Source organism: Carcharhinus amblyrhynchos, chromosome 7, assembly GCF_965287045.1.
Source record: "Carcharhinus amblyrhynchos chromosome 7, sCarAmb.v2.hapA, whole genome shotgun sequence".
Lineage (NCBI taxonomy): Eukaryota > Metazoa > Chordata > Chondrichthyes > Carcharhiniformes > Carcharhinidae > Carcharhinus > Carcharhinus amblyrhynchos.
The window spans coordinates 73,582,495-73,610,328 of record NC_137330.1 but is presented as its reverse complement, the minus strand read 5'-3'; the positions used below and the strand labels follow the sequence as shown (position 1 = coordinate 73,610,328).

At 40.9% G+C, this 27,834-nt stretch overlaps 2 protein-coding genes across 3 annotated transcripts in view; one reads left to right on the top strand and one right to left on the bottom strand.

The window, feature by feature from the left end:
• Positions 1-27,834, bottom strand: part of nt5dc1 (5'-nucleotidase domain containing 1) — a 531,068-nt gene that overhangs the window by 374,013 nt on the left and 129,221 nt on the right. The window lies entirely within an intron of this gene.
• LOC145345044 (uncharacterized) lies at positions 995-16,206 on the top strand. 2 transcript variants are annotated; one of them, XM_080192578.1, is made up of 4 exons: positions 995-1,522; positions 1,917-2,043; positions 13,109-13,180; positions 13,549-16,206. In XM_080192578.1, exons 2-4 carry the CDS (start codon positions 1,932-1,934, stop codon positions 15,387-15,389), a joined length of 2,025 nt encoding a protein of 674 aa, XP_080048704.1. In that variant the 5' UTR covers positions 995-1,522; positions 1,917-1,931; the 3' UTR covers positions 15,390-16,206. The 2 variants fall into 2 exon arrangements, with proteins under 2 accessions (XP_080048704.1, XP_080048705.1); XM_080192579.1 differs by having other exon boundaries at positions 995-2,043.

The following is a 27,834-nucleotide window of genomic DNA, read 5'->3' as shown; positions in this document are numbered from 1 at the left end:
ACATCATGGGAGAAGGGGATTGGAGGAAAGAAATTCTTGCGGGAAGGAAGTTTTTTATTGCTCATCATTGCCACAATTTGTGGAGAAAGTGATTTATAGAAAGGAGCAAGTGGTTATCGTTCTTCACTTGAGTTCCTCAATGAACACAGCATAGGGAACAATATGAATACATATTCTGAATGTTACATTGAGTTACACAGACTTGCACAAGATTAAAAGAATAAAAAAACATTGCTCTTCACCCCCAACCTTCCTCTTCGAACACCATCAACCTTCATCTAATCCCATCCACTCTTTTCATCTATCCCCATTGCAGTCCTTTCTCTTTTGTGTTTTTACTGAGCTTCTATGCCCCTTAAATGTATCTAAGCTATTCACCTTAAATGTACTATGTGGTATTGAGTTCTGCAGTCTAACTGCCCTCGGTCTCCTTAATTTCCTGTTGGATTTCATAGTGGCTACCTTCCATTTCTGACCCTTCGTCCTTCCGTCTCTTCCATAAGTGGAAATATTTCTACATTTACTCTATTAAATCATTTTATTATCTTAAAATTCTCCATCAAGAAAAAGGAGCCCTAGGTTGTTCAATCTTTCCTGATGAGTATAACTCCCTAAATCTGATATCATCCTTGTCAATCTTTCTGGCACCTTTCCAGGTGCCTCTATATCCTTTATAATAAATGGGACCAGAACTGTGTGCAGTACTTCAATTTTGTCTGATCTGCAAGTTGATGTAATTCCTTTACTTTCTAATTCTATCCCTGCAAAAATGAATCCCAGATCTTTGTTTGCATTATTTATGGAGTTATTGAACTATACTATTTGACAACTTTGAGTGATTCTGCAGAATCTACACTACTTGATCCCTTTGCTTCTCTAACCTATTTCGATTCCTATTTTCCACGGAGTATGTAACTTTTCTACTATTCTTATTAAGATGCATCACCACACAGTAACGTTGAAATTAATTACCCTGTGTATTGTAGTTTATCTGAATATTTTAAGAAATCTTTACATTGCTGAGAAACAAGAAATTTTTATATTCAACAGATATAAATGAAGGAAAAAAACACAATTTGGAAACTTTAATATCTTTATCACATCATCTGTGTCTTGGGTAAAATACATATTTGCAACTTTAGTTTACGGTAGCATTGAGTAAAAAGTACGGATGTTTTTTAAAAAACAATCAGGATTTGCTTTGGAAGCTCTGTTCTACATTTGGTTTTGCAACTGTCTGCATGAGGTGGAGACCAATGCCAAAGAAGGCAAAGCAGCTCAAACCACAAGAAGTCCACTAACCTGATTTAACTTTTCCATGTTAAAAAAAATATATTCCATAATTAGCACTTGCACTTTTAAAAGGGAGGAGTTGTCAAATTTAGCGATATGTCAAGAACTGTCTGCTATATAAATAGAGCAGCTTGCATCGTTTTGGAAGCACTGCTTCAGTTGACACTCCACAAATCCAGAGGATAATCCATTTGGGATACTACATTGACTGCGGAGGCAAATTATGCTGGTAGGTTTGAGCTTCTATTTACAATCAATCCTGTTAACATGCAATCAAGTTTCATGAGCAACCAGAGTTCATTCCACTCGTGGTACATTTGGTCTTCACTATTTTCTTAATTCTTGTATCAAATTTAGTCATCCACTTTACTTGTAACTTGCAAACTAAATAAATCAACTTGCTCAGTATTATTAAGCAAACACCTTGGGTAAAATTTACTAGTAATTAGAAATAAAAGTTCTCAGTTATGACTGAAATCATTAGTGTTTAGAGTTTTACCAGGTAGTGTAAAAAATTAAACCTTGCAATTATTTTAATTTCATGTGCTTACGAAGAATTCAAGTGTCTTCAAAAGAATACCTTTCTGCCAACGTTTCTAATGGTTGTTATTGATGCTTTACAGATTTGAACACCAAACATGGATTCAAAACAAACCTGTGCTCTTCTGCTATTACTGTCCGTGACTCTAGTCTACGGAACAGGATTTAATAGATATGCCTACATACGAAAAAATGTAAAAAGTCAAGGAGGTAAGTTTAAAGATTTCATTTAAAATTTTTGTAGCACCTTAAAGTAAACTACATGAAATTTAAGACCAATAGACAAAACTTGAACAGTCCTTTTTGAAAGTATTTATTTCCCACAACCAGATCTGTTTTTTGTCCTTTTGGCTACAATGCTCTTCCTCTGCTTAAGAAAGGAGGCGAAGTTTAGCTTATTGGAAACTAGTTGGTTTCGGGGGAGGCAGCAGAAAGTGTCACTTTTCTCTGCAGTTTTTCTCCAGCGTATTTCATGTCACACTAAGATAGGTCCAATGCAATGAACACATCCTAAAAATTCTAGATCATAAAGTATTTAAAATGCAATGCCTGAATGATATTGCATTCAGATTCAATGTGGTATACATTTAAATGTCTCTGATTACTTTATATTCTTTAAGAACATATTAGACATACGTGCCTACCATTTTGCAACATGTATTGCATCGTAAGCATTGCAGTACAAAACATGCATGCAAAGATACTGTCAAGTCCTTAGCTAAGTCACGCAAATAAAATAATTTTGAATCTTAGCAACTTAAGTATTTATCTATTTTGGAGAATTTTCAGATTAAATGTGTATCTTCTACTTAAAAATCAACAAAGAGCTTGTTCAATTCTTTATCAAGGGGGTTAAAATAAATACTGAAGTGTGTACAAAAATGGTTAAAGAAATATGAAGGCTTAACTTTTGGAGTGCACAGAAGTTTGATGGAGAACTGAGAAAATCTTCAGAAGACTTGCAAATATCAATCTTGCCTGTCTTGTAGATGTTCCAGGAGCACTGGTTATGCACATTCTCGATCCAAACATTGTAGAGAACAGTTAAAAACTCACTTTGCAATTATCATACTTACTAATGCTGCAACATTAGTTGCCCTTTTTTAATTGCAAACAACAAAAAAGTCCTTCAGTAATCTATATCATGAAACTAGACAAGTTTCTTGTTGCCAGTGGCAAACATAATCCTGTCTTCCGCTAGCATTTCCTGAATGAGCATCTGTTGCCTTGGCAACATGTAGAGAGCAGACCACATGGGAAGCACATGTAAAGGCATTCACTTATTAAAGCACTGTTTTACAATATTTCAAGAGAAAGTATATTGATGGAGATGGTCACTTCTAACATTTGTCACTTCTAACATTTAGTACTAATTGCTTGTCCTCATTCATGTACAATCACTCATACTAAAATTGCAAAGCATTGAAATTAGGGCAAAGAATTACGGACTTTTAATACTGCTTCCTTTTAGAGAATAAACATAATATGTTCCCTTTCCAATACATTCATCTACAATAACTGAAATTTTTAATCAACTTCAAGAGCAGCAAAAAGCTGTATTAAATACAAACATTAGGGACTTTAAGCAAGTTTAGAACGTTGCAGCAATGTAAGAGATATGATTTCAAATTTGCATTGCCAGACATTACCAATCAGGCAGCCTTGAAAACTCTACCTTTGCCCATTCATGTACCGGAAGTCCCACATTACCCCACAATAGGATCCGATCTCTAAATCAGAAGGTGTGGGGTCAGGCCTCACTCCAGGATTGGAGTATAATCTAGGTACACATTTAAGTGCAGTGCAAAACAAGAGGTAAATGGTCAAAAGTACAGTCCTGAGGATGGGGCATTAGCCTGTTTGCCCTTTCAAAGTAATAGAAAATTCCTTGACACAATTTGAAGAAGAGAAGTAGGATCTCCTGATATTTTAGCTAATGCCCATCTCTCAACCAGTAGCATTAAAGCAGGTTATCTGGCCATTTGTCTCATTGCTGCTCATGGCAGCTTGCTGTGTGAAAACTGGATGCTATATTTCCTTACATGGACTTCGGTGGATATGACACATTTTCGGCTGCCCCGAAGTCATTAAAAGGTGTTATTTAAACACACGTTATTTTTTTCTTCAAAGAATTGAATTTCAAGACAATAATGTCAGAGAAAAGCAATTGTACTGTAGAGTGCAACTGGATAAAACTATATATTCTGCATAAATGAGACAAGAATTTAAAACTAAATGTTGAGACTTTAACTAACTAAAATAAATGGCTGACAAAAAAAATCATCCAGATTAGAATTATCTGATAATGAATGGGACTGTTAACTTATGAAGCTGAAAGTTGCGTTCAGATAGTTAGATGGTTCTGCTAAATGCTGTACTCTAACAGCACAAACCAATGGGCCAAATGGTCACCTGCTAAGCTGTAACCTTCCACAGTTCCTGTTCAGAATTGTAGATATGAATTACATACTAATATTATAAAATCTACTTTAAACAATCAATATTTTCAAGCACAGTTGATAAACATGCTTAGGAAATCACTGACATAGCAATTGAATGATCTTTCCACCAGAAACCACTTTTTATCAATTATTTCTTACGTAAGTGATAACTTTGAGTTAATAACGAGAGGTTGGGTAGACTGGGAGCGTAAGAGATTTAGGGGTGATCTTATAGAGGTCTCACAAAGAGTGGTGAGTGTCTGGAACAAGCTGCCAGAGGTAGTAATAGAGGCAGGTACAATTTTGTCTTTTGAAAAACATTGAGATAGCCACATGGGTAAGAAGGGTATAGAGGGATATGGGCCAAACACAGCCAATTGGAATAGATGAGTGGTAAAAACTGGGTGGCAAGGACAAGTTGGGCTGAAGGGCCTGTTTCCATGTTGTAAACTCTATGACTCTATAAGTGTTTCTTCATTATACTCCGACCTTTTATATTAAGTGAAAGTCAATTATAAGGTAACAGTAAAGGTCCAATGCCACAAGCTTAAAATATGAAATGTATGTGTCTCTCTTCAGTTTTGAAGCTTTATTCTCATGTCCTACTCTGACGATTCAGTTTGAAATTTTTGTTTGATTTACCATTTCAATGACATTTACTATTTTATGCATCCCCCGGGATCATTTCTTAATTACCCACTTTCACCCTGGAAATTACAATTTTTTCCATAATTTTTTCAGTCTTTAGTCCATAAACATTCTGAATCAGTCCTTTGGCTCTTCTGTGCCACCTTCAGGATTGAATGTGTATCCTGTGCATCAGTGGTCACAATGTGTCTGGTCTGACAAGAGCACTTTGCAGATTAGCCTGCACTTGACTGTCTATCTAGATAATAGAATCACAGAGCGTTAAAGCATAGCAGGCCAGCTGGACTTGTACTGCCTCTGAAATAATTACTCATTCAAATCCTAATATCTTTTTAATTCTTTTTCCACATGTTTATGGATTTCTCTATTAAAACCTTTTATAGATTTTGCTTCCACTAATATTTTTGAGAGGACACTCATGTTGAAAGAACCTTCTGCAAGGTGACAATCTATTAACCCACCCACCCCTCTTATTCTTTTAACTCAAGTGACATTTCACCAGCCAGTGGAAAATATTTTCCTGATTTATCTTGGCTAATCTCCTCATAATTTTGAGCAATTCTTTCATACCTTCATTTAACCGTTTTCTGTTCTAATAAAACAAGCCCTGCTTTCCATAGGCTTTTTGGTATCTTCCTCAAGACCATTTTAGAAATTTTTACTACACATTTACCCAAAACTGGACATAATATTCTAACTGCAAACTAACCAACAATTGTATTGTCTTAGTATTATCACTACGTTTTCATATTCAGCACCTTATTTATAAATGATCCCATATACTAAATTTATTTTCAACTCGTGAGATTTGTGTCTGTATCTCTCAGTTTCTCTCCTCTTATATTCCATTTAAAGTTTCAGCATTTGGTGTATTTCCTTGTTCTTCTCAAAATACATCATTCCAATGTCTCTGTTCTGACATTAGTCCACTCAATTTACTAACCTATGTTTTCCTCAAACGATTTACTGTCCTCTTCACAGTTAATTACACACACTGAGCAGAATTTAGCACAGATGATGGAGTCTCGCCTGCTCGCTAGACAACCAGCAAGTTGCCTGCACCCCCTCTCTTTGGGGAGCTCTGCTGGAATTCAGTGCCCATTGGACACTTAGCCAGCCAGGACAGGCTATTCATGGGATTTAGGCCAAAGGCAGGCAGTTGTTCATTGAAGATCAGTGCCACCAGATGTAGTGGGAGTTGCCAGAAATGCATCAACCAGAGGCCAAGGATTGACAAGAGGCCAAGGCCACAGATCAGTGAGGATGGGAAGGAGGTCATGGGCAGCAGGTCACTGGTTGGTGGGTGGGAGGGGGTAGTAAGAAAGGGGAGGAGGCTGCTTCTCAGTGAGCCCCAACCTTCCAATGCCAAGCTCTATATCAGGCACTCAGTACTTTTGAATAAGTGATCCCCTTTGGAAGCCTACAAGCAATCTGGCAGAGTTTGCTTTTCAGGTTCCTTGCACAGTAACTCTCCTGCATGCTGTTGAGTACTAGCAGCAATGGGATACAGCCCTCAAGTGGGCAATAATTGAAGCCTCCAGTCTGGAAGGCCACAAACTTGTCTCCAGAGTTGGGATTAAATTGGGTGGAGTTAGGAAGGTGGCGGGGCCTCCACCTCACATCATCCTGCCTGCTTATGTCCTTCCCCAACTCCAAACTCACTGCCAGGGCGCATTAAATTCCACCCACTATTTCCCTGTTGAATACAACACTAATATTATCCACTATAGGCAAAGATCATTTAGAACAGTACAACAGCAAGGATGCCAATATTGATTCTTTGGAAAACTGTGTTCATTCTTCCAAGACCTTAAAACTCATTTGGTTCACTGATGTCCTTTATGGAAGGAAATCTGCTGTCCTTACCTGGTCTGGCCTACATGTGACTCCAGACCCACAGCAATGTGGTTGACTCTCAACTGCCCTCTGAAATGGCCCAGCAAGCCACTCAGCTCAATGGCAACAAGGATGGGCAATAAATGAAGGCCAGCCAATGACGCCTATAATCACTGAATGAATAAAAAAAGGTCTCACCTACTAAAAGCATTATCGAGCCACATCCCCACAATGAACCTATACTGTAAAATCCAGCTCAACAATCCAGCAACATTTTTAAAACTTGCTTTTAAACAACCTTGTCGAAAATACAATTGCAGAACTTGATAACCAACTGCCACACTTGTAGCAAATTTCAGCCTGCCAAGTTCTTCCATTTGTCATGTTTTGGGTTAAATCCTTTGTACTTAAATAGGATGCTTTTATTGAATATAAGCCAACTTGACTGGAAATAGTGAAGGGACTGGACTGTCAATGGTCTATCCAACTGAATGAAAAGGAGTTGAACTTGTACAACACTGCAAGATGTGCAGATTTAATTATTTTGCACTTCTGTCAAGGAGCCCATGCAATACTTAACAGTAGTTATGGATTAGAATTTTGTGCATCAGCACTTATTGCAGAGTTGCTGTTTACCCACAGAATGCTGGCACTACTTTCTGCAACTGAAAGAGAGCTCTAAGCTCTCAGATGCAACAAAAGTCAAAGGCGACAATAAGTAAATTTTCAATTACTGACCTATAATCCAGCTCTGATGAAGGGTCATCCTGAATAAAAATGTCGGCCCTCTTCTCTCTCCACAGGTGACCTATAATCCAGCTCTGATGAAAGGTCATCCTGAGTAAAAATGTCGGCCCGCTTCTCTCTCCACAGGTGCCGGTCAGACCTGCTGAGACTTTCCAGCGTTTTCTGCTTTTGCTATAGTTCAGCATTGGTTGGGAATGGCAGCTCAGTCACAACTGAGACAATAATGAGGCACACTTAGCCTGGAGGTCTATAGATATCATATATGGCTCAGTGGTAGCACTCTTGTCTATGTCAGGTCGTCAAGGCTTCAAACAACACAAGCAAACTGGCTTGGATTTTGCAGTAATAATGATAGCAAAACAAATGGTTTATCCTGTCATTACTCCACCAAAACAGAATACATGATTTGGAGTTCATGCATGGGCAGAATAACAGAAATCCACAAGTTGCTGTCAGCAATTCTACAGAATGTGTGCTGTTGCAAACATATGAAATAGGAGCAGAAGTAGGCCATTTGGCCCCCCCAAGCCTACTCTGTCATCTATCATAACTGATCTGCTTGTATTTTGCGGTCCACATGCCCTAATGAATTTTAATTCCCTTACCTAATAAGAATATATATGCATAAGATAAAAGCAAAATACTGCAGATGCTAGAATCTGAAACAAAAACAGAAAATGCTGGAAAATCTCAGCAGGTCTGACAATATACGGAGAGAGAGAATGGAGTTACATGTTTCCTGGCTGGATGACTCTTCATCAGAGCTGAATCTACACACCTCTGCCTTAAAAATATTGAGTGACATCCCCCTGCCCCCAACAGCCTTCTGAAGTTGCACAACCTTCTCAGAGAAAAACATTCTCCTTATCTTAGTTCTATAAGGGCAAGCCCTAATTTTAAAACAGTGCCCCCAGGTTCGGGACTTACCCATTACAGGAAATATCTGTTCCATGTCTGCCTTGTCAAGACCATTCAGGATCTTAAATACTTCAATCAAGTTACCCCTTACTCTTCTAAACTCAAGTGGAAACAAGTCAGCGTATCCAATCCATCCTTGTAAGACATCCCACTCATTCCAGGTATTAATCAAGTAAAACTCCTCATGACCAAAGCTGCATACAATGATCAAGATGTGGTCTAGCCGATGCCTGTATAATTTAAGTATCACAACACCAGCTTAAAGTCCTTTAAACTGGTGTTGTGACACTTCTTACTGTGTTTACCGCAGTCCAACATTGGCATCTCCACATCATAACTGAAGTATATCATGCTTACTTTTATGTTCAATTCCTCTTGTAACAAATTTCACATTCCATTAACCTTCATACTTTACGCACGTACTAACTTCTTGCGATTCATGCAAGAGAACAACTTGATCCTTTAGCATCTCAGAATTCAGTAGTCTTTCCCCTTAATACCCTGTTTTATATTTTTCCTGTCAAGAGAACAACTTCACATTTTCCCACATCATACTCCATCTGTCAGATTTTTGCCCACTCTCTCAACCTATCTATATTCGTCCATAACGTCCTTGGGCGGGATTTTACAGCTTTGCCCGGGTGAGTTTGGAAAATCCTGCCCAAGGCCAACGAAGATTTCCATTCTGGGAATCTCACCCACCCTGATTTCGGGGCAGGTGAGATGGTCGAGTTTCGGCCATTGTCTTCTTCACAAAAAACTTCCCTACCTATCATTGTTATCTGGAAAATTAGTAATGCTTTTGTTCCCCTCATCTAACCTCAGACTACAATTAATGGGAAAGCTTTGACATGACAAGTGTTTCCCCTCAAATACTACTACTTTCCCTTTAACAACCTTTGAAAAGGTTGCTGTGTTGTCGAATGAGGCACAATTGGATTTCAGCAGTGTACCAACTTTAAATACTAACCCCCCCCCCATAGCCCTGAAAAAGAAAGTTAAACTTCATCATTCCTTTTTTTTTTAATCACAATATTTTAAAGTGTGTCGTTAGCTTCTGGCTTAATTCAATCAGAATTTTGCCGCATGGAAATTTAAATTTAAAGTTAAGAGTTTCAGTATTTTTAACTTAGTTTGCTGTCTGTAAGAATACTTCAATGGGATTGGCTGCTTACTCTGTTTGCTAACAGTGCTGCTTGACTGGAATTCCCCTGGACTTCACATCAGATTTAAAATGGCGTCCAGAAATTCAAATCTTCACCATAGATCTTTCTTCGAGGTCAGCAGCAAGTGCCTCAGCTTTGCAACTGATCACAAAATCAGGGCCATTATGTCAGTTGACATTTAGGTACTGAGGACATGCTGAACTATAGCAGATGCTGTGTTTCCGATAAAGTCTGCCCTCTCAGGTGGGCAGTTAAAATGTACAGCACTATGAAGCAGTGGAATTCTCATTGCTACCCTGGCTAATATTCATTCACCAACCAAAACATCAGCATCAAAATACAGTTTAATTGCCAATTTATCTCAGTGGGGGACTTTACATTGCACAAATTGGTTGCTGTATTTCCTTACAATGCAGTAGCAACTGCAATTAAAAATCAATTAATTGGTTGTGAAGCACTTTAGAACATCCAGAGGTCATGAAAGATCCAAAGAAGTTTCTTTGTCATGTCTTCAATGATGTTAATGCTATGTGGCATCCATATCATAACATCAACCAAAGGGGCGGTCATGAATCACTGGACTGTTCAAAAATTTGAGGTGGCACAGTGGCTAGTACTGCTGCCTCACAACACCAGGGTTCGATTCCAGTCTTGAGTCATTGTCTGTGTGGAGTTTGCAAGATCTGCCCAAGTCTGCGTGGGTTTCATCCAGGTGCTCCGGTTTCCTTCCACAGTCCAATGATGTGCGGGTTAAGTGGATTGGCCATGCTAAATCCCTTAGTATCAGGCAGATTAGCAGGGTAAATGCATGGGGTTATGGGGATAGGGTCTGGTCGGGATTGTGGTCGGTGCAGACTTGATGGGTGTGTAACGACCTCCTTCTGAACTGTAGGATTTCATGAATCTAGTCTAGTCTAAATTATCATGTGATAAAAATGACAGTAAAATTTTACAACACTTGCAAACACAACGTTTGCCTACGAGAATTCAGATGCAGTCTCAACTCGCGCTACCAATTTATCACTCCTACCTCCAAACCTGAATTTTCAATTAGTGTTCCAGAAACAGGAACGCTGCACAGAATACAAAAAAAGTGCATTATTTATATTATACTCTGTCTTATTAACCAGGAGAAAATAACCCAAGGTTTCTTATCTTAATCACTGCATTTTGGAAAAATGGGATAAAAAGCTAAGTAACAAAGGCAGGAATATGGGGTCAATGACAGTGACTGTCCAACCTATTATTGGCTAATTCAGCACAGGCTATAAATTGAACATGGTGCCTTTACAATTTGCATGATCATATTCAATGCTGAAATAGGCAAGGTAGTAAAGGGTTATGGGGAACAGATGGGAAAGTAGAGTTAAGGCCATAATCAGATCAGCGGTGACCAAAAGAAATAGTAACAGACAGCGAAATCAGCCATTCAAGCCTGCTCTGCCATTTAATAAGATCACGGCTAACCTAACACACACTAAGTCTACTTTCCTGCCTTCTCTCCATAACTCTTAATTCCCTTACTGATTGAAAACGTATAGATTTCAACAGCTTCCTGGGGTAAAGAATTCCAAAGATTCACCATTCAGAGAAGAAATTATTCTCCAAATCTATCTTAAATGAGAATGCTTTTATTCTGAGACAACGCCCTCTGGTCCTACACTCTTCCATGATTGGGAACATCCTCCCAATATTTACCCTGTCCAACCTGTGACCTTATTAAGTGAGAGTAGGCCTGATGGGACAAGTGGCCTACTCCCACTCCTATTCCTCACACTCTTATTCACACTATACAATTGCTGTCAGTCTTTTTCCACCAACCACATCCCCCCGGTAGGACTTTAATGATGCTTCTTCTAGGCTTATCCAAATATAATTTACCTAATACTTATTCCACTATCTAAAGCAGAACTGAGTTTTCCATTTATTATTTTGCTGAACATATATGGCTCTGAAGGTTGAGCGCTCACCCAATCTAAGTGTCATACCATAAGAACATAAGAAATAGGAGCAGGAGTAGGCCATCTAGCCCTTCGAGCCTGCCCCGCCATTCAATAAGATCATGGCTGATCTGTCGTGGCTCAGTTCCACATTCCCGCCCTCTCCCCATAACCCTTAATCCCCTCTCTTATCAAAAACCCATCAACCCACGTCTTAAAAATATTTAGCGAGGCAGCCTCCACCACTTCAACGGGCAGAGAATTCCAGAGATTCACCACCCTTTGAGTGAAGAAGTTCCTCCTCAACTACCTTCTAAACCGCCCCCCCCCCCTTTATCTTGAGGCTGTGCCCCCTAGTCCTACTGTCTTTTTTGAGCGGGAAGAGTCTCTCCACCTCTATCCTATCCATCCCATTCATCATCTTATACGTCTCAATGAGATCTCCCCTCATTCTTCTAAACTCTAACAAGTACAAGCCTAATTTATTCAGCCTCTCCTCATAGCTCAACCCCCTCAACTCCGGTATCAGCCTAGTAAACCTCCTCTGCACTCCCTCCAAGGCCAAAATATCTTTGCGCAGGTGCGGCGCCCAAAACTGCACACAGTACTCCAGCTGCGGCCTCACCAATGGCCTATACAGCTGCAGCAAGACCTCCCTACTTTTATATTCAATCCCCCTCGCTATGAAGGCCAGCATCCCATTCGCCTTCCTGACCACCTGCTGCACCTGCAAGCTGGGTTTTTGCGACTCATGCACAAGGACCCCGAGGTCCCTCTGCACCGTCGCCTGCTGCAGTTTTTCGCCACGTAAGTAATCGTCCTTCCTACCATTATTCCTACCAAAGTGGACCACCTCACACTTGCCAACATTAAATTCCATTTGCCATTTCCTGGCCCATTCGCCCAGCCTATCTAGATCCTTCTGCAGACTCTCCACACCCTCCGCACAATTTGCCGTTCCCCCAATCTTGGTGTCATACCAAGGGAGTGTGACAAGACTAGAGGTGCTACTTTCATAATGCTAAACTCCTGTATGAAAAAAGTATAGTAAAAAGTCTGACAACACCAGGTTTTAGTCCAACCTATTTATTTGATAATATACTCACTAGCTTTCGGGGTTACCCCCTTCGTCAGGTGAATGGAGAGAACTCTCCATTCACCTGACAAAGGGGGTAACCCCGAAAGCTAGTGAGTATATTATCAAATAAATAGGTTGGACTAAAACCTGGTGTTGTCAGACTTTTTACTGTGTTTACGCCAGTCCAACGCCGGCATACCCACATCATGAAAAAAGTATCCCATAGCACTTTGTGAAGATAAGTAGGGGGTTTCCCCAACGTTTTAGCCAAAATTAATTCTCAAAGAAGAGAAGGTTCACTGGTCAGTATTGCATAAAGTACATTGCCACATTTCCCAACAACATGACAATAGTTAGACATTAATAGTAATTAATTGACTGTGAATGACTTTAGGATAACCTGGGACATTTTATATAAATGCAAGTTACTTCTTTGTTTTTAGAAATCACCAAGTTTTCCAAAACGCTCCAATTAACTTTCATTGTACTTCTAAAAAACAGATTACAATATAAAAAGCTACGACTCTCACAACTCTGAAGATGAAGGATATGAAGAAAATGATGAAAGCAGAGGTGAGCGACATGCACCTTTGTACATACAACAGGGATTACTGTCAAAAAACTCTAATGTAGCAAAGTAAATGTGGAAGTTAAATTCAAAGTTGTCAACTAAGAGTTTTACTGAACTGAAGTTAGATTATGAAACTTGCCATTCAGGCATAAAACTACAGTTGCAAATTGATCACCATTTGCAGAAACTGCCTAATTTTCAATATAATTTCTAAATTAGGATTATTTTGCAGTTCAAATATTTTGTAATGTCAGAGTATTTCTCTGTACTGGACACCTGGAGAAGATCACCGGATGGTGTCAGGTTTCTTTTTTGTGAAACACAATTCAAAGTGTCATAATCTAAATTACACTTAATTTTTGAACTGTAGATGTCGGAGCAGAACGTGGACCACCAGGTCCACCTGGTCCACGAGGTCCACCAGGAGCTCCCGGGAAATCAGGCATTGGCATGCCAGGGGCCCCTGGCAAGCCTGGAATGCCAGGACCAGCAGGATTGCCAGGAATTGGGAAACCAGGAATGCCAGGAGTACCAGGAAAGTCAGGTGAAAGAGGAGCTCCAGGAGAAAAAGGTGATCGAGGATCTCAAGGATTGCCTGGGCCTAAAGGCAATCCAGGAGCCCCCGGATACCCTGGGCCAGCAGGATTGGCTGTTGTTGGTAAACCAGGTGCACGAGGGCCATCAGGTCCCGCAGGAGCACCAGGTCAACCTGGAGAAAAAGGTATCCCGGGGCACATGGGTCTTCCTGGAGCAAAAGGGGAAACAGGAGTGGGAATTCCAGGGCGGCCTGGTAGCAGAGGGGCACCAGGACCACAAGGGCCCGTAGGAGCACCTGGACCAGCAGGATTAGGAAGCACTGGAGCCCCTGGCCGTCCTGGAGCACCAGGTGAGAAAGGGGAAATGGGCCCAGCAGGTCCACCAGGATATCCAGGCGCTGCAGGCCCAAAAGGACCACCAGGAATTCCCGGTCGCCCAGGAATTGGAAAGACTGGGGCCCCAGGTGAACCAGGGTCTCCGGGAGCTCCTGGAGGTAAGGGGGCACCTGGTCCACAAGGTTTGCCAGGTGCACCTGGTTTACCTGGTTTTGGAAAATCAGGTTTACCAGGACTCAAGGGAGAGCCCGGTCCTATAGGCCCGGCTGGTTACAGAGGAGAAAAGGGGGAGGCAGGAGCAACTGGGGCTCCTGGAGCTCCTGGACCTGTTGGGCCAGTAGGTCCACCTGGACAACAAGGTCCAAGAGGCTCACCAGGTCTTAACGGTGCACCAGGAGAGAAAGGTCAATCAGGACCTGCTGGTGCTCAAGGATATCCAGGATCCAAAGGTCTACCAGGGCCTGGTGGTGCCCCAGGGAAATCAGGAGCTCCAGGACTACCAGGTGCATTAGGTCCAGAAGGACAACGAGGGCCAAGTGGTCCTAAAGGTAGTATGGGAGCTCCTGGCTCACCAGGTAAATCAGGAAGCCCTGGCCCCGCTGGTCCCCAAGGACCACCAGGATATCCTGGGGAAGCAGGAGCAAGAGGAAGTGCAGGACCACCTGGTCCAAGAGGTCCACCTGGTTCTCCAGGTGCTCAAGGGTTTCAAGGGGAAAAAGGTGATATGGGACCTCCTGGTCCACCAGGTGCTCCTGGAAATTATTATGGGAAAATGACAAGTGGCTCACCTGGTGCACCTGGACTAAAAGGTCCACCTGGACCTCCAGGCCAACCAGGCCTTCCTGGACCACCAGGCCCACCAGCTGAAATGATTATGGCCCCAGGAAAATATGATTATAATGGTTACATCAAGTCAGGAGGGCCTACAGCTGGGTTACTCAGTCCATATCCAGCTTTTACAGCCATTCTTTCCAATTCATATTACCCTGCTGAGCAACCCATAGTGTTTGACAAATTACTGACCAACTCAAATAACAACTATGACGCATCTACTGGCATTTTCACATGTGAAATATCTGGCATCTATCAATTTAGTTACCAAATACAAGTTAAGGGATCAAATGTTTGGGTTGGATTGTACAAAAATGATGAGGCTGTGATGTATTCATATGATGACTACACAGAAGGTTATATTGATCAGGTCTCAGGAACTGCGACATTATATCTACACGAAAGTGACCAAGTCTATGTACAGTTACCTACAGAAGAGTCCAATGGCTTATACTCTTCTGAGCTTATGCACTCATCGTTCTCAGGGTTTCTAATTGTCCATTCATGATGTGTATCAGCTTGAAATATGGAGTTGAGTTGATGATCCGTGTTATATTCGGAGTGACAAGCAGCACAATTTAGTTAATGGAACAAATTTAAAAAATAATAATGGGCAACTGTCCAATAGAAGGGTAGCTATTGTTACATTAAGAAACAAAACAGATCGACAAACTGCAGTGCTGTCATCATCTACTAAATGTTATTTGCTTGAAACACAATCTTTTGTTTCATGACATGTACCCAGATAACAGAGATCAAATTGGTCTTCTGATAAAACATTTCACAATGTTACCCTGATATTTTCTTTTACAAAAAGCTCCACTGTTGTATTACCAATTTAAAATTTGGCTGTCCCTGTGTGCAGAAAACATTTGTGCAAAAATATATTTTGACACTTGGTATTTACTGTTTCATAGGTATTTATCACAAGCAACTAACATTCTCAATCTGATTCAGTGAATTAACTTTTAATGACATGTTTGAAATTCAACTACTTCAAATGGTTAATCACTTCCCTTTGTGCCAACTTTGGTCTATTCCCATTGTTTTCTGTATTTCAATAGTAATTAACATTACTTATTTTGCTATTCAATTTGTAAGAAGAGCACATTATTAATGCTAGAACAATCTAACTGACATTGATAATGTATGTATTCTCCAAAAATATACATCTCCAAAATGCAGACACATAAATTATATTGTAGCAAATCACAGAATATTTCTGTAAGAAGTTGATCTGTCACAGAATGAGTTTCTCAAATAATGCAGTATCACGAGAGCATTTTTGTTATGGTGCAGTTAAATAAATGGTGATTGTTACAAATTTCAAGTCTATAGTGAATATTTTCACAGCTTTCGCATGTGAACAAATGCATAAAAACTGCCCTCACATCCTCTGTGATCAGGAAGATACCTTTATTGCCAAATATCTAGTTCAATGCTAACATTACCAAGTTGGGAGTGGAAGAGAGAGTGGATATCGATAATACACTTCATTGTGTGCATTGGATTCCGTGACTTGCAATGCCAGTCCAGATTTAGCTTGCATGAGATGTTTGAATAAAAATATTGTTTTACAGCAAACATTATTTAATTTATAGCATCAAAACTAACATGATATTTAGCTTTTGTCCTTGATATAGATGAATATCGATGTACATATCTTTATTCCTGAACTGAACCACTCTAACTTAGTGAGATTTTCCTGATCCCGTCTTTGCTCTCAGTATAAAATTTTCATTCAAAGTAGAAGTCTAATGCTTAATCACTTATCCTCCTGCAGATTTGTGTTGATAAATGAGGTTCCACCATAACTCATGAACTCTCTCTGCTCGTAATCTTGGATTGGAAGCCATGCAATCTAACATTGTCAATTTAGCTATATACCCTATTGTGCTCATGTTAATGCAATAACTTGAATTTAGATAGCTTCCCTGACATAGTAACAATTTCTCAAGACACTTCACAGAAAGATCATCAAGCACAATTTGATACTTAGTCACATAAAGCAGGTATTAGAAGGGGAGCTCAAAAGCTTGATCAAAGAAGTAGATCTTAAAAGGAACAATGGAGTGGGAAGTTTTGTGAGGGAACATCAGAGCTAGAGTCTCAACACAGCCACCAATGATGGAGCAGTGACATAAAAGGATCTAGAAAGATGGTGGCCTAGTGGTATCATCACTGGACTATGAATCCAGAAATTTAGCAAATGTCCTGGGGACCTGGGTTTGAATCTGCCACGGCAGCGAGTGAAATTTGAATTCAACAAAAAATATTTGGAATTAAGGATTGAATTAAGCAATCTTAAAGGGATCACACAATGCAACTCACAGCTCATGCGCAATAATAAAAAATAGAAGATGCATTGGTGAGGGCAGGATGTAGACACAGGCAAAAAGTAAAATTTGCAGAAACTACCTTGAAAACAGAACGTGTGAAAGTTAAAAAAAGTGAGTTGCACTTTCCAAAGGAAGTTCTTTGGTTAGTATCAAAACAAATACAAGTGCAGTGGTATTTTTTGAGGAGAATCCACGGTGTTAATGTTCATGAATGTAAACAAAAGCTTAATGGTCAAACATCTGCAACAAAGATCTACGAACACAAGAAGAAATGGGAAAAAGATGAAAAAATCTGGAATGAGGCACAGTCTTCAGGCCAGACTCACTATACCTATCAGACTCGGGCAATGTGGACATCATTCATGTTAAACAACCATAAGTAACCCAATAAATTGATTAAAGGATATTAAAATGTAATTGGAAATAATTAACAGACCCAATCAAAGTGCAAACCATCACCAATATTACGGCAAAATGCTGGTGAAAACGAGCATGGAAAAATGACTTCAATTCCCAAAGAATTTTCTGAGCAAGTTACAATTGTAGATGCTAAGCACAGGTAAATGCACATTCAACCTGCTGGGTGGATATCCTGCTGATGTTTAATGATACCAAGCTAACACCACAGATCAAAATTGTGGCCATGAGTCAGATATGGAAACCTGTATCACAGAATTGTTACGGTGCAGGAAGCCATATGGCCCATCACGTTTGCACCAGCTCTCCAAATGAGTATGACTTAATGCCATTCCCCTGCCTTTTCCCCACACCTCTACATATTATTTCTGTTCAAGTAATTACCTAATGCCCCCTTCAAAGCCTTGACTGAACCTACCTCCACCATACTTCCAGGCACTGCATTCTAGACCTGAACCACTCCTTGTGTAAAAAAGATTGTTTCTCGCAATACATTTGCTTCTTTTGCAAACTGCCTTAAAATTAGTGCCCTCTTGTTGATTCTTTAAGTGGGAACAGTTTTTCCCCATCTACAATGTCCAGTCCCATCATGATTTTGAATATCTACCAAACTCTCCAAGAACAGTCCCAACCTCTCCAATTTATCCTCATAACTGAAGTTTCCCAGCCCCTGAATCATTCTTGTAAATCTCTCTCTCCAATGCATTCACATACTTCCTATAGTGTGGCACCCAGAACTGTGCACAATATTCCAGCTGAGATGTGAGAAGTGTAATAGGTAAGGCAGGTGAACTTACAGCTTGGATTAGTACTAGAAACTATGAAGTACTTGCCATTACAGAGACTTGGTTAAGGCAAGGACAGGATCGGTAGCTTAACATTCCAGGATAGAGATGTTTCAGGTGGGATAGAGGGGGATGTAAAAGGGCTGAGGGAGTTGCACTACTGGTTAAGGAGAATATCACAGCTGTACTCCGGGAGAACACCTCAGAGGGCTCATACAGCGAGGTAATATGGGTAGAGCTCAGGAATAGGAAAGGTGTGGTCAGTGTTGGGGGTTTACTATAGGCCACCCAGCTGCCAGCAGGAGATTGAGGATCAGATGTGTCGGCAGATTTTGGCAAAGCGTAAAAGTAACAAGGTTGTTGTGGTGGGAGATTTTAATTTCCCCTATACTGACTACTTACTTAGTGCTAGGGGTGTGGATGGGGCAGACTTTGTAAGGAGCATCCAGGAGGGCTTCCCGAAACAGTATATAGATAGTCCAACTAGGGAAGAGGCCATACTGGACCTGGTATTGGGGAATGAGCCTGGCCAGGTAGTCAATGTTTCAGTACGGGAGCAGTTCAGGAACAGTGACCACAATTCAGTAAGCTTTAAGGTATTGATGGATAAAGATAAGTGTAGTCCTCAAGTTAAGTGCTAAATTTGGGGAAGACTAATTACAACAATTTTAGGCAGGAACTGAAGATTATCAATTGGGGGCAGATGTTTGAGGGCAAATCAACACCTGGCACGTGAGAGGCTTTCAAGTTTAAGTTGATAGGGATTCAGGACCGGCACATTCCTGTAAGAATGAAGGATAAGTATGGCACGTTTTGGGAACCTCAGATAAAAGACATATTGTGAGCCTAGTCAAAGAGAAAAAAGAAGCATTTGTCAAAGCTAGCAGGCTGGGAACACACGAAGCAAGTGTGGAATACAAGGAAAGTAGAAAGAAACTAAAGCAAGGAGTAAGAAGAACTGAAAGGATCATGAAAAAGCATTGGCCAGAAAGATTAAGGAAAATCCCAAGGCTTTTTATATATATATATATATATATAAATATAAAGAGCAAGGGGGTAGCCAGGGAGGGAGTTGGTCCACTCAAAGACAAGGGAGGGAATCTATGTGTGGAGACAGAAGACATGGGCAAGGTATTAAATGAGTACTTTGTGTCAGTTTTCGCCAAAGAGAAGGACTTGGCGGATGAGGAGTCTGGGAAAGGATGTATAAATAGTTTGAGTCATGTTGAGATCAAAAAGGTGGTGGTTTTGGGCTGTTGAGAAACATCAAGGTAGACAAATCTCCAGGGCCTGATGGGATAAACCCCAGAATACTGAGAGAGGCAAGAAAGGAAATTGCTGGGGCCTTGAGAGAAATCTTTGGATCCTCACTGACTATAGGGGAGGAGCCAGAGGATTGGAGAATAGCCAATGTTGTTCCTTTGTTTAAGAAGAGTAGCAAGAATAATCCAGGTAATTACAGGCCGGTGAGCCTTACATCAGTGGTAGGGAAATTATTGGAGAGGATTTTTCGAGACAGGATTTATTCCTACATGGAAATAAGTGGACATGTTATTGAGAAGCAACATGGTTTTGTGAAGGAGAGGTCGTATCTCATGAACTTGATCGAGTTTTTCGAGGAAGTGACAAAGAAGATTGATGAGGGTAGGGCAGCGGATGTTGTCTACATGGACTTCAGTAAGAACATACATATAAGAACATAAGAAATAGGAGCAGGAGTAGGCCATCTAGCCCTTCGAGCCTGCCCCGCCATTCAATAAGATCATGGCTGATCTGTCGTGGCTCAGTTCCCTTTGACAAGGTCCCTCATGGCAGACTGGTGCAGAATGTAGTGTTGCGTGGGATCAGAGGTGAGCTGGCAAGGTGGATACAGAACTGGCTCGGTCAAAGAAGACAGAGGGTAGCAATGGAAGGGTGCATTTCTGAATGGAGAGCTGTGACAAGTGGTGTTCCTCAGGGATCAGTGCTGGGACCTTTGCTGTTTGTAATATACATAAATGATTTAGAGGAAAATGTAACTGGATCGATTAGTAAGTTTGCAGATGATATATAGGTTGATGGATTTGCAGATAGCGAGAGGACCATCAGAGGATATAGCACAATATAGATCAGTTGGAGACTTGGGCGGAGAGATGGCAGATGGAGTTTAATCCGGACAAATGTGAGGTAATGCATTTTGGAAGGTCGAATACAGATAGGAAATATACAGTAAATCGCAGAACCCTTAGGAGTATCGAAATGCAAAGGGATCTGGGGTACAGGTACACAGGTCACTAGAAGTGGCAATGCAGGTGGAGAAGGTAGTCAAGAAGACATACAGCATGCTTGCCTTCATCGGCCAGGGTACTGAGTTTAAAAATTGGCAAGTCATGTTGATGCTTTATAGAACCTTAGTGAGGCCGCACTTGGAATATAGTGTTCAATTCTGGTTGCCACACTACCAGGAGAATGTGGAGGCTTTGGAGAGGGTACGGAAAAGATTTACCAGGATGTTGCCTGGTATGGAGGGCATTAGCTACGAGGAGAGGTTGGAGAAACTTGGTTTGTTCTACTGGAGTGACGAAGGTTGAGGAGCAAGCTGATAGAAATCTACAAGATTATGAGAGGCATGGACAGAGTGGATAGTCAGAAGCTTTTTCCCAGAGTGGAAGAGTCAATTACTAGGGGGCATAGGTTTAAGGTGTGAGGGGCAAGTTTTAAAAGAGATGTACGAGGCAGAGTGCGGTGAGTGCCTGGAACTCGTTGCCGGGGAAGGCAGTGGAAGCGGATACAGTAGTGACTTTTAAGGGGCATCTTGACAAGTATATGAATGAGATGGGAATAGAGGGATATGGTCCCCGGAAGCATCGGGGGTTTTAGTTAAGTCTGGCAGCATGGTCGGTGCAGGCTTGGAGAGCCGAAAGGCCTGTTTCTAAGCTGTAATTTTCTTGTAAGTATCTTGTATAATTTCAGGATAACCTTGTTGTACTCTATGCCCCTATTAATGAAGTCCAGAATACAATATGCTTTATTAACTGCTGTCTCCAACTGTCCTGACAATTATCTATACACATATTTCCCCTGCTCCAGCATCCCTTTAAAATTTTATAATGTCTTTCCATGTTTTTCCAACCAAAATGCATAATCTCACACTTCTCCATACTGAACTTCATCTGCCATCAATGTGCCCACCAAACCAACTTGTCCATCTCCTTTTGAAGTTTTACATTATCCTCTTCACAATTTACAATACTTCCAAGCTTCGTATTGTCCGCAAATTTTGAAACTGTCCCCTGCACAGCAAGATCTCGATCATTAATAGAGATGCCCAGATTCCTACCGTACACTCCCATCACATTGTGTATTAGGAGTCCTCAGTCTCAACACTTACTCCTTGTCACACATGAGATATTTGCAAAAAGCACTTGAGAAAGTTCATCATAGAACTGCATATCATGGTGTTTAGAAGATGGTTGTGTTTTAAATTGTCTCTATTAATTAAAAGGGAGGTTAAATATTCTGGAATGGTGATTAGTAATAGTGATTAAATCTGCCCAAAGACAGGTCCATGTGATTATGTTTCCATGGGAATGGAGACCCAAGTTGAAACTCATAGAAATTGGACTGTCAGCTTTCACAATTTGATACAAAAGAACAACGGGTATTGTTGGACAAAGATGCAGTCTCAGATAGTCAGAGATCTGGTGAGAGGCAGACAGACAAGAGAGTTGCTACTGGATGAAGGAACAGGGAAGCTGCTGTTGTGTCAAGCAGTGGATGATACACCTTGTGTGAATGTCAGTGTAAATGGGTTGCCTGTTGAAGGGATGGAATCTGTGGAGATTTAAAGATGCAGTAGTCATCAGTGGCTGCCTTGCTGCAAGTCAATTCAATTGTAGTCAGGAGAAAAGGACATTGGAAGACATTTCCTGATATGGCAGGGAGAAGAGAGCCGGCTGAATCACAAAGACATTTGGGACTCTATTAGAGGGTTATGTAACTGGCATAAAGTATAAGAGTGTTGGTGGGATTTTCAGTTCTGGTTAATTAGTTAATGGGGAAAATAGTCTTTCTATAATTTAGTGTATTAGCTGCCTATGCATGTTTAGTTAATGTTGATTTCACTTTGTTGCAGTAAAACGCTTAAAGAAATAAATCTTACCATGCAATGCTTTCTATCAGTCACTGGGAAATTCAACTCTTTTTACAAGCTATGGTCATGATGTAGATGGTAACAATGGACACAGAATGGGAGAAAAATAAAGAAAAGCATGAAAAATTATCAAATAACCACAATTGATTCAGCAAGACATGCAAAAAAATTCAAACATGACTTACAAGATTATGAATCCATTCAAACAAATTAGAAATCTGACAAGATAGTTTGTTGCTGTGATGAGTTTAACTGATCAAATGTTTCTGTGTCTTTTAAATATTCATCCAACGGATGTGGATATCATTGCCAGGCCAGCATTTATTGCCCATCCCTAAATGCCGTTGAGAAAGTGGTCATGTAACTTCTCCTCAAAACTCTGCAGTCGATGTGGTGTAAAAAGGGAGTTCCAGGAGTTTGGCAAAATGACAAGGAACAGTTGTGTACTTCAGTCAGGTGATGTGTGCACCTATCATGATTGGACGTGGCAGAACTGCAGAGCTTCGACCTGATCCACTGGTTGTGGCATCACTTACTCTGTTGAATGCATGCTGTTACTGCTGTCTAGAATGCAAATAGTCCCGTGTAGTAGCTTCACCATGTTGACACTTTACTTTTAGATATGCCTGGTGCTGCTTCTGGCATGCACTCCTGCACTCTTCATTAAACCAGAGCCTAGCTCATTGGTAGTGGGGAATATGCCACACCATAAGGTTACTGATTGCAATTGCGTACAATTGCTGCTGGTGGCCCACATGTCTCGTAGATGCCCAGTTTTGAGTTGCCAGATCTGTTAGAAGTCCATCCCAACTAGCACGGTATAGTTCTGGAGCAATTTAAAGCAAGGGTGATGTCAAATTATGTAATCCACAAATTGAAAAGAAAAATGCTGCCTCTTCATATTAAAACATTCAGTAATCTAGAAATAAACTCTTCCTATTTTTGCTAATATAATCAAAAAGCTAGAGCAAATATAAAAAAAGAACCATTTCTTATCCACACCAACTTTTTCAGCTAATAGTATCACACAGAAAAAACATTCCTTATGATCTCTAATGCTATAATTAACGAGGACTACAAAATTCTGTCCAAGGTCATCGCCTATTGGGTCAAGTCTACTCTGAGATTGGTGATCCATCCTGATCAGACCTGCAGTGTGCCTGGCAGGAGAGTAAAACCTCAGATTGTTCCCACCAGAGAACCTTTGGCCTGAGGTGGAAATGTGCATTGTAAATATATTCTGCAATGGCAAGTGTTGTGAAACACCTCACGCACTGTATTGAAAGAAACTGATCTGAACTGCATTTCATGTCATGGCAAATGTCAGTTCATGAATAATGTATATTTTTTGGGAAAATAAACAGAGTTTGAAAACTGTAGCATTGCTACTGTGGTCATACAGAGGCAAAAGTTCAATTTGTGTTCATCCATTTTTCAGGTGCAAAATCAAAGCACAGCCTCCGAATTTCAGATCAGGGATCCTGTAATCTCAGCAGCTCCTTTGCTCCTTTTAGCCATCCCAAACAGCTGTCGAAAATAGCGAGGCATCTTGAGGGGAATTGCTTGATAGAGCAGACGCAGCACGGTTTCGTTAAGGGGAAGTCGTGTCTGACAAATTTACTGGAGTTCTATGAGGATGTGTCTAGGGCGGTGGATAGAGGAGAGCCGGTGGATGTGGTCTTTCTTGATTTTCAGAAGGCATTTGACAAGGTACCTCAGAAGAGGTTATTGCAGAAGGTGAGGGGACATGGAGTTGGGGGTAGGGTGTTAGCGTGGATAGAGGACTGGTTGTCAAATAGGAGGCAGAGAGTGGGGGTTAATGGGTGCTATTCGGATTGACGGTTGGTGACTAGTGGAGTGCCTCAGGAGTCGGTGCTGGGGCCTCAGCTATTTACCATTTATATAGATGATCTGGAGGAGGGAACCGAGTGTATGGTGTTGAAATTTGCTGATGACACCAAGATTGGTGGAAAGGCAAATTGTGCGGAGGGTGTGGAGAGTCTGCAGAAGGATCTAGATAGGCTGGGCGAATGGGCCAGGAAATGGCAAATGGAATTTAATGTTGGCAAGTGTGAGGTGGTCCACTTTGGTAGGAAGAATGGTAGGAAGGACTATTACTTACGTGGAGAAAAACTGCAGCAGGCGACGGTGCAGAGGGACCTCGGGGTCCTTGTGCATGAGTCGCAAAAACCCAGCTTGCAGGTGCAGCAGGTGGTCAGGAAGGCGAATGGGATGCTGGCCTTCATAGCGAGGGGGATTGAATATAAAAGTAGGGAGGTCTTGCTGCGGCTGTATAGGCCATTGGTGAGGCCGCAGCTGGAGTACTGTGTGTAGTTTTGGGCGCCGTACTTACGCAAGGATATTTTGGCCTTGGAGGGAGTGCAGAGGTGGTTTACTAGGCTGATGCCGGAGTTGAGGGGGTTGAGCTATGAGGAGAGGCTGAATACACTAGGCTTGTATTCGTTAGAATTTAGAAGAATGGGGGGAGATCTCATTGAGATGTATAAGATGATGAATGGGGTGGATAGGATACAGGTGGAGAGACTCTTCCCGCTCAGAAAGGACAGTAGGCCTAGGGGGCACAGCCTCAAGATAAAGGGGGGGTGGTTTAGAACAGAGTTGAGGAAGAACTTCTTCACTCAAAGGGTGGTAAATCTCTGGAATTCTCTGCCTGTTGAAGTGGTGGAGGCTACCTCGCTAAATATTTTTAAGAAGCGGGTTGATGGGTTTTTGATAGGCAAGGGGATTAAGGGTTATAGGTAGAGGGCGGGAATGTGGAACTGAGCCACGACAGATCAGCCATGATCTTATTGAATGGCGGGGCAGGCTCGAGGGGCCAGATGGCCTACTCCTGCTCCTATTTCTTATGTTCTTATGAAGAGCAACGGGGGCCACATGAAGTACCATAAATTAGAGTTCCAGGACAATCCTTGCACAAGGGACTTTGCAAAATCGTACACTCTGATGATTTAGACAAGCTGCTCGGTTTAACATTGGCACTGAATGATGAGAAGTCAGGAATTCTGGGGCTATGGGTTGTTGGGAGGTGTTGGTGAAGAAGGGAAGAGTACATGACCCAGTCACAAACGAAGCCTTTGTCTCTCAAAAGTGCCCATGGTCCTGAATACGTATATCTTAGGATCATTCAAGGCTGCAACAACTCACATCAGCAACATCTGAAAATTTGTAGCAGTGCTGTATCAAAGCTTACTGATATACTCCTCATGTTAAGTACAAATCCATTAGATTTCCCATGGAAACAGAGTTCTAGACTTTGCCAGAAGAGCAGGTTCCCAGTTACAGGCTTATAGCACTAGTTCTATCTACCATTTGCAATGTACAGCACTGATTCACTTAAACAAAAGCTCTGCACCTCACCTTAAAGAGAACTGTAGAATCCCGACAGTGCAGAAGCAGCCTTCAGCCTACTGAGTCTGCACTGACTCTCCAGAAGAGCATTTCTGTGCTATTATGTTTGTCACTTTGTGCCTAAGCCTTAAAGCTGACAATACACATTGGAAATCTGGAGCTACGGAACATTTGCACCGCAAATGTCAAACCTCTCCACTATGGTCCAACAGTGAAAATGATCGCTTTTGAATGCAATCAAAAGCTGATAATATGAATGAACATAAATGGTACAAAAATATTCTTGATTAAAATAAAGGCTCAGCTCTTCATTTTTTTTCATTATGAGATGTGGGCGTTGCTGGCAAGGCCACTGTACATTGCCCCAACTTTGCTGTAAAGGCTCCAAAACCACAACTCCCATTGTTGACCTGACATAAAACTAAGTATCAGAGTTGTATGGCCATTACCCATTAACAGTCAAAGGACAACCATATGAAAACATTAAATTTTGTGGGACTTGGAACACAAAGTGTGCAGTACATGAATTAAAAAAAAACTTGCATACACAAAACTAAAACTGAATCCACTTGGCAATTACCACAGATAATTGAGAATGCAGTTAATGTCAGCACAGCTAATGAGGTTCTACTGTATCCCCAGTGTTATAATTATTTAAACTGCAAAACACGTATTTGTGAAATGGTCAAAGAAAAGTGAATTTCTTTTTGTATTAACATTTACAATGGTGGGTCATGAGTCATCAAAATGAAATTTCTGAGAGCGCACAACCGTATAATCTTTGTAAATATTATACTTTGTGCCAGATAGAACTGGTTCATCTGTCATTTTGCTATCTACCCTCTAATATACGTTTTCCACATTTTAATTTGCCAACAAAATCCATCCACCATGCACTTTACCGAGAATATCAAACATGGGATTAAGGAGGGATGTGACTGTAATTGCTATTCATTGGTAGATCTGAAAAAGGAATTGACCTCCTGGCCCTCATTTGGAATCACCTGTTTGTCCAACATTAGTTACCAGAAATAAACATAAAATTCAAAAACTTTGAGGAGAACTTTAGTGGATAATAACCTGAAGCAGACATAAGAAGTCGTCTGGTGGAAAGAGTAAAATAAATATTCTTATGATAGTCAAGAAAATGCATTCAAGGGTAACAGAGGCAGGTGATATTGAAAGCAAAATCAAAGCACACTTAGCTATTTAAATTTCTCCTCACTAAAATGTATATCCATGATTTGGAAGAAAGGATGGATGCCAAATTTGCTGATGACACAAAGATAGGTAAGAAAGTCAGCTGTGAAGAGGACATAAGGAGGTTACAAAAAGATACAGATAAGTTAAATAAGTGGGAAAAAATCTGGCATATGGAGTATCATGAGGAGAATGTGAAATTGTCCATTTTGACAGAAAGACTAAAAGAAATGCATACCATCTAAACGGTAAGAGATTACAGAGCTTGAGATGCAGCGGGATCAGGGTGTCTTAATGCATGAATCGCAAAAGGATAGTATGCAAATATAGCAAGCATTTAGAAAAGCTAATAGAATATCATTTAATGTGAGGGGAACTGAATGCAGAAGTAGGGAGGTTATGCTTCAGTTATACAGAGCACTAGTGTGACCACATCTGGAGTATCTTGTACAATATTCACAGAATCATAAAATCAAACTGCAGAAGAGGCCCTTCGGCCCACCAAGTCTGCACCAAATGTGAGAAACATCTGACATAACTACCTAATCCCATTTACCAGCACTTGGCCCATAGCCTCGAACATTGTAACATGCCAAGTACTCACCCAGCTACTTTTTAAAAGATGTGAGGCAACTCACCTCTACCACCCTCCCAGGCAATACATTCTAGGCTATCAACACCATTTAGGTAAAAGGTTTCCCCTCACATTTC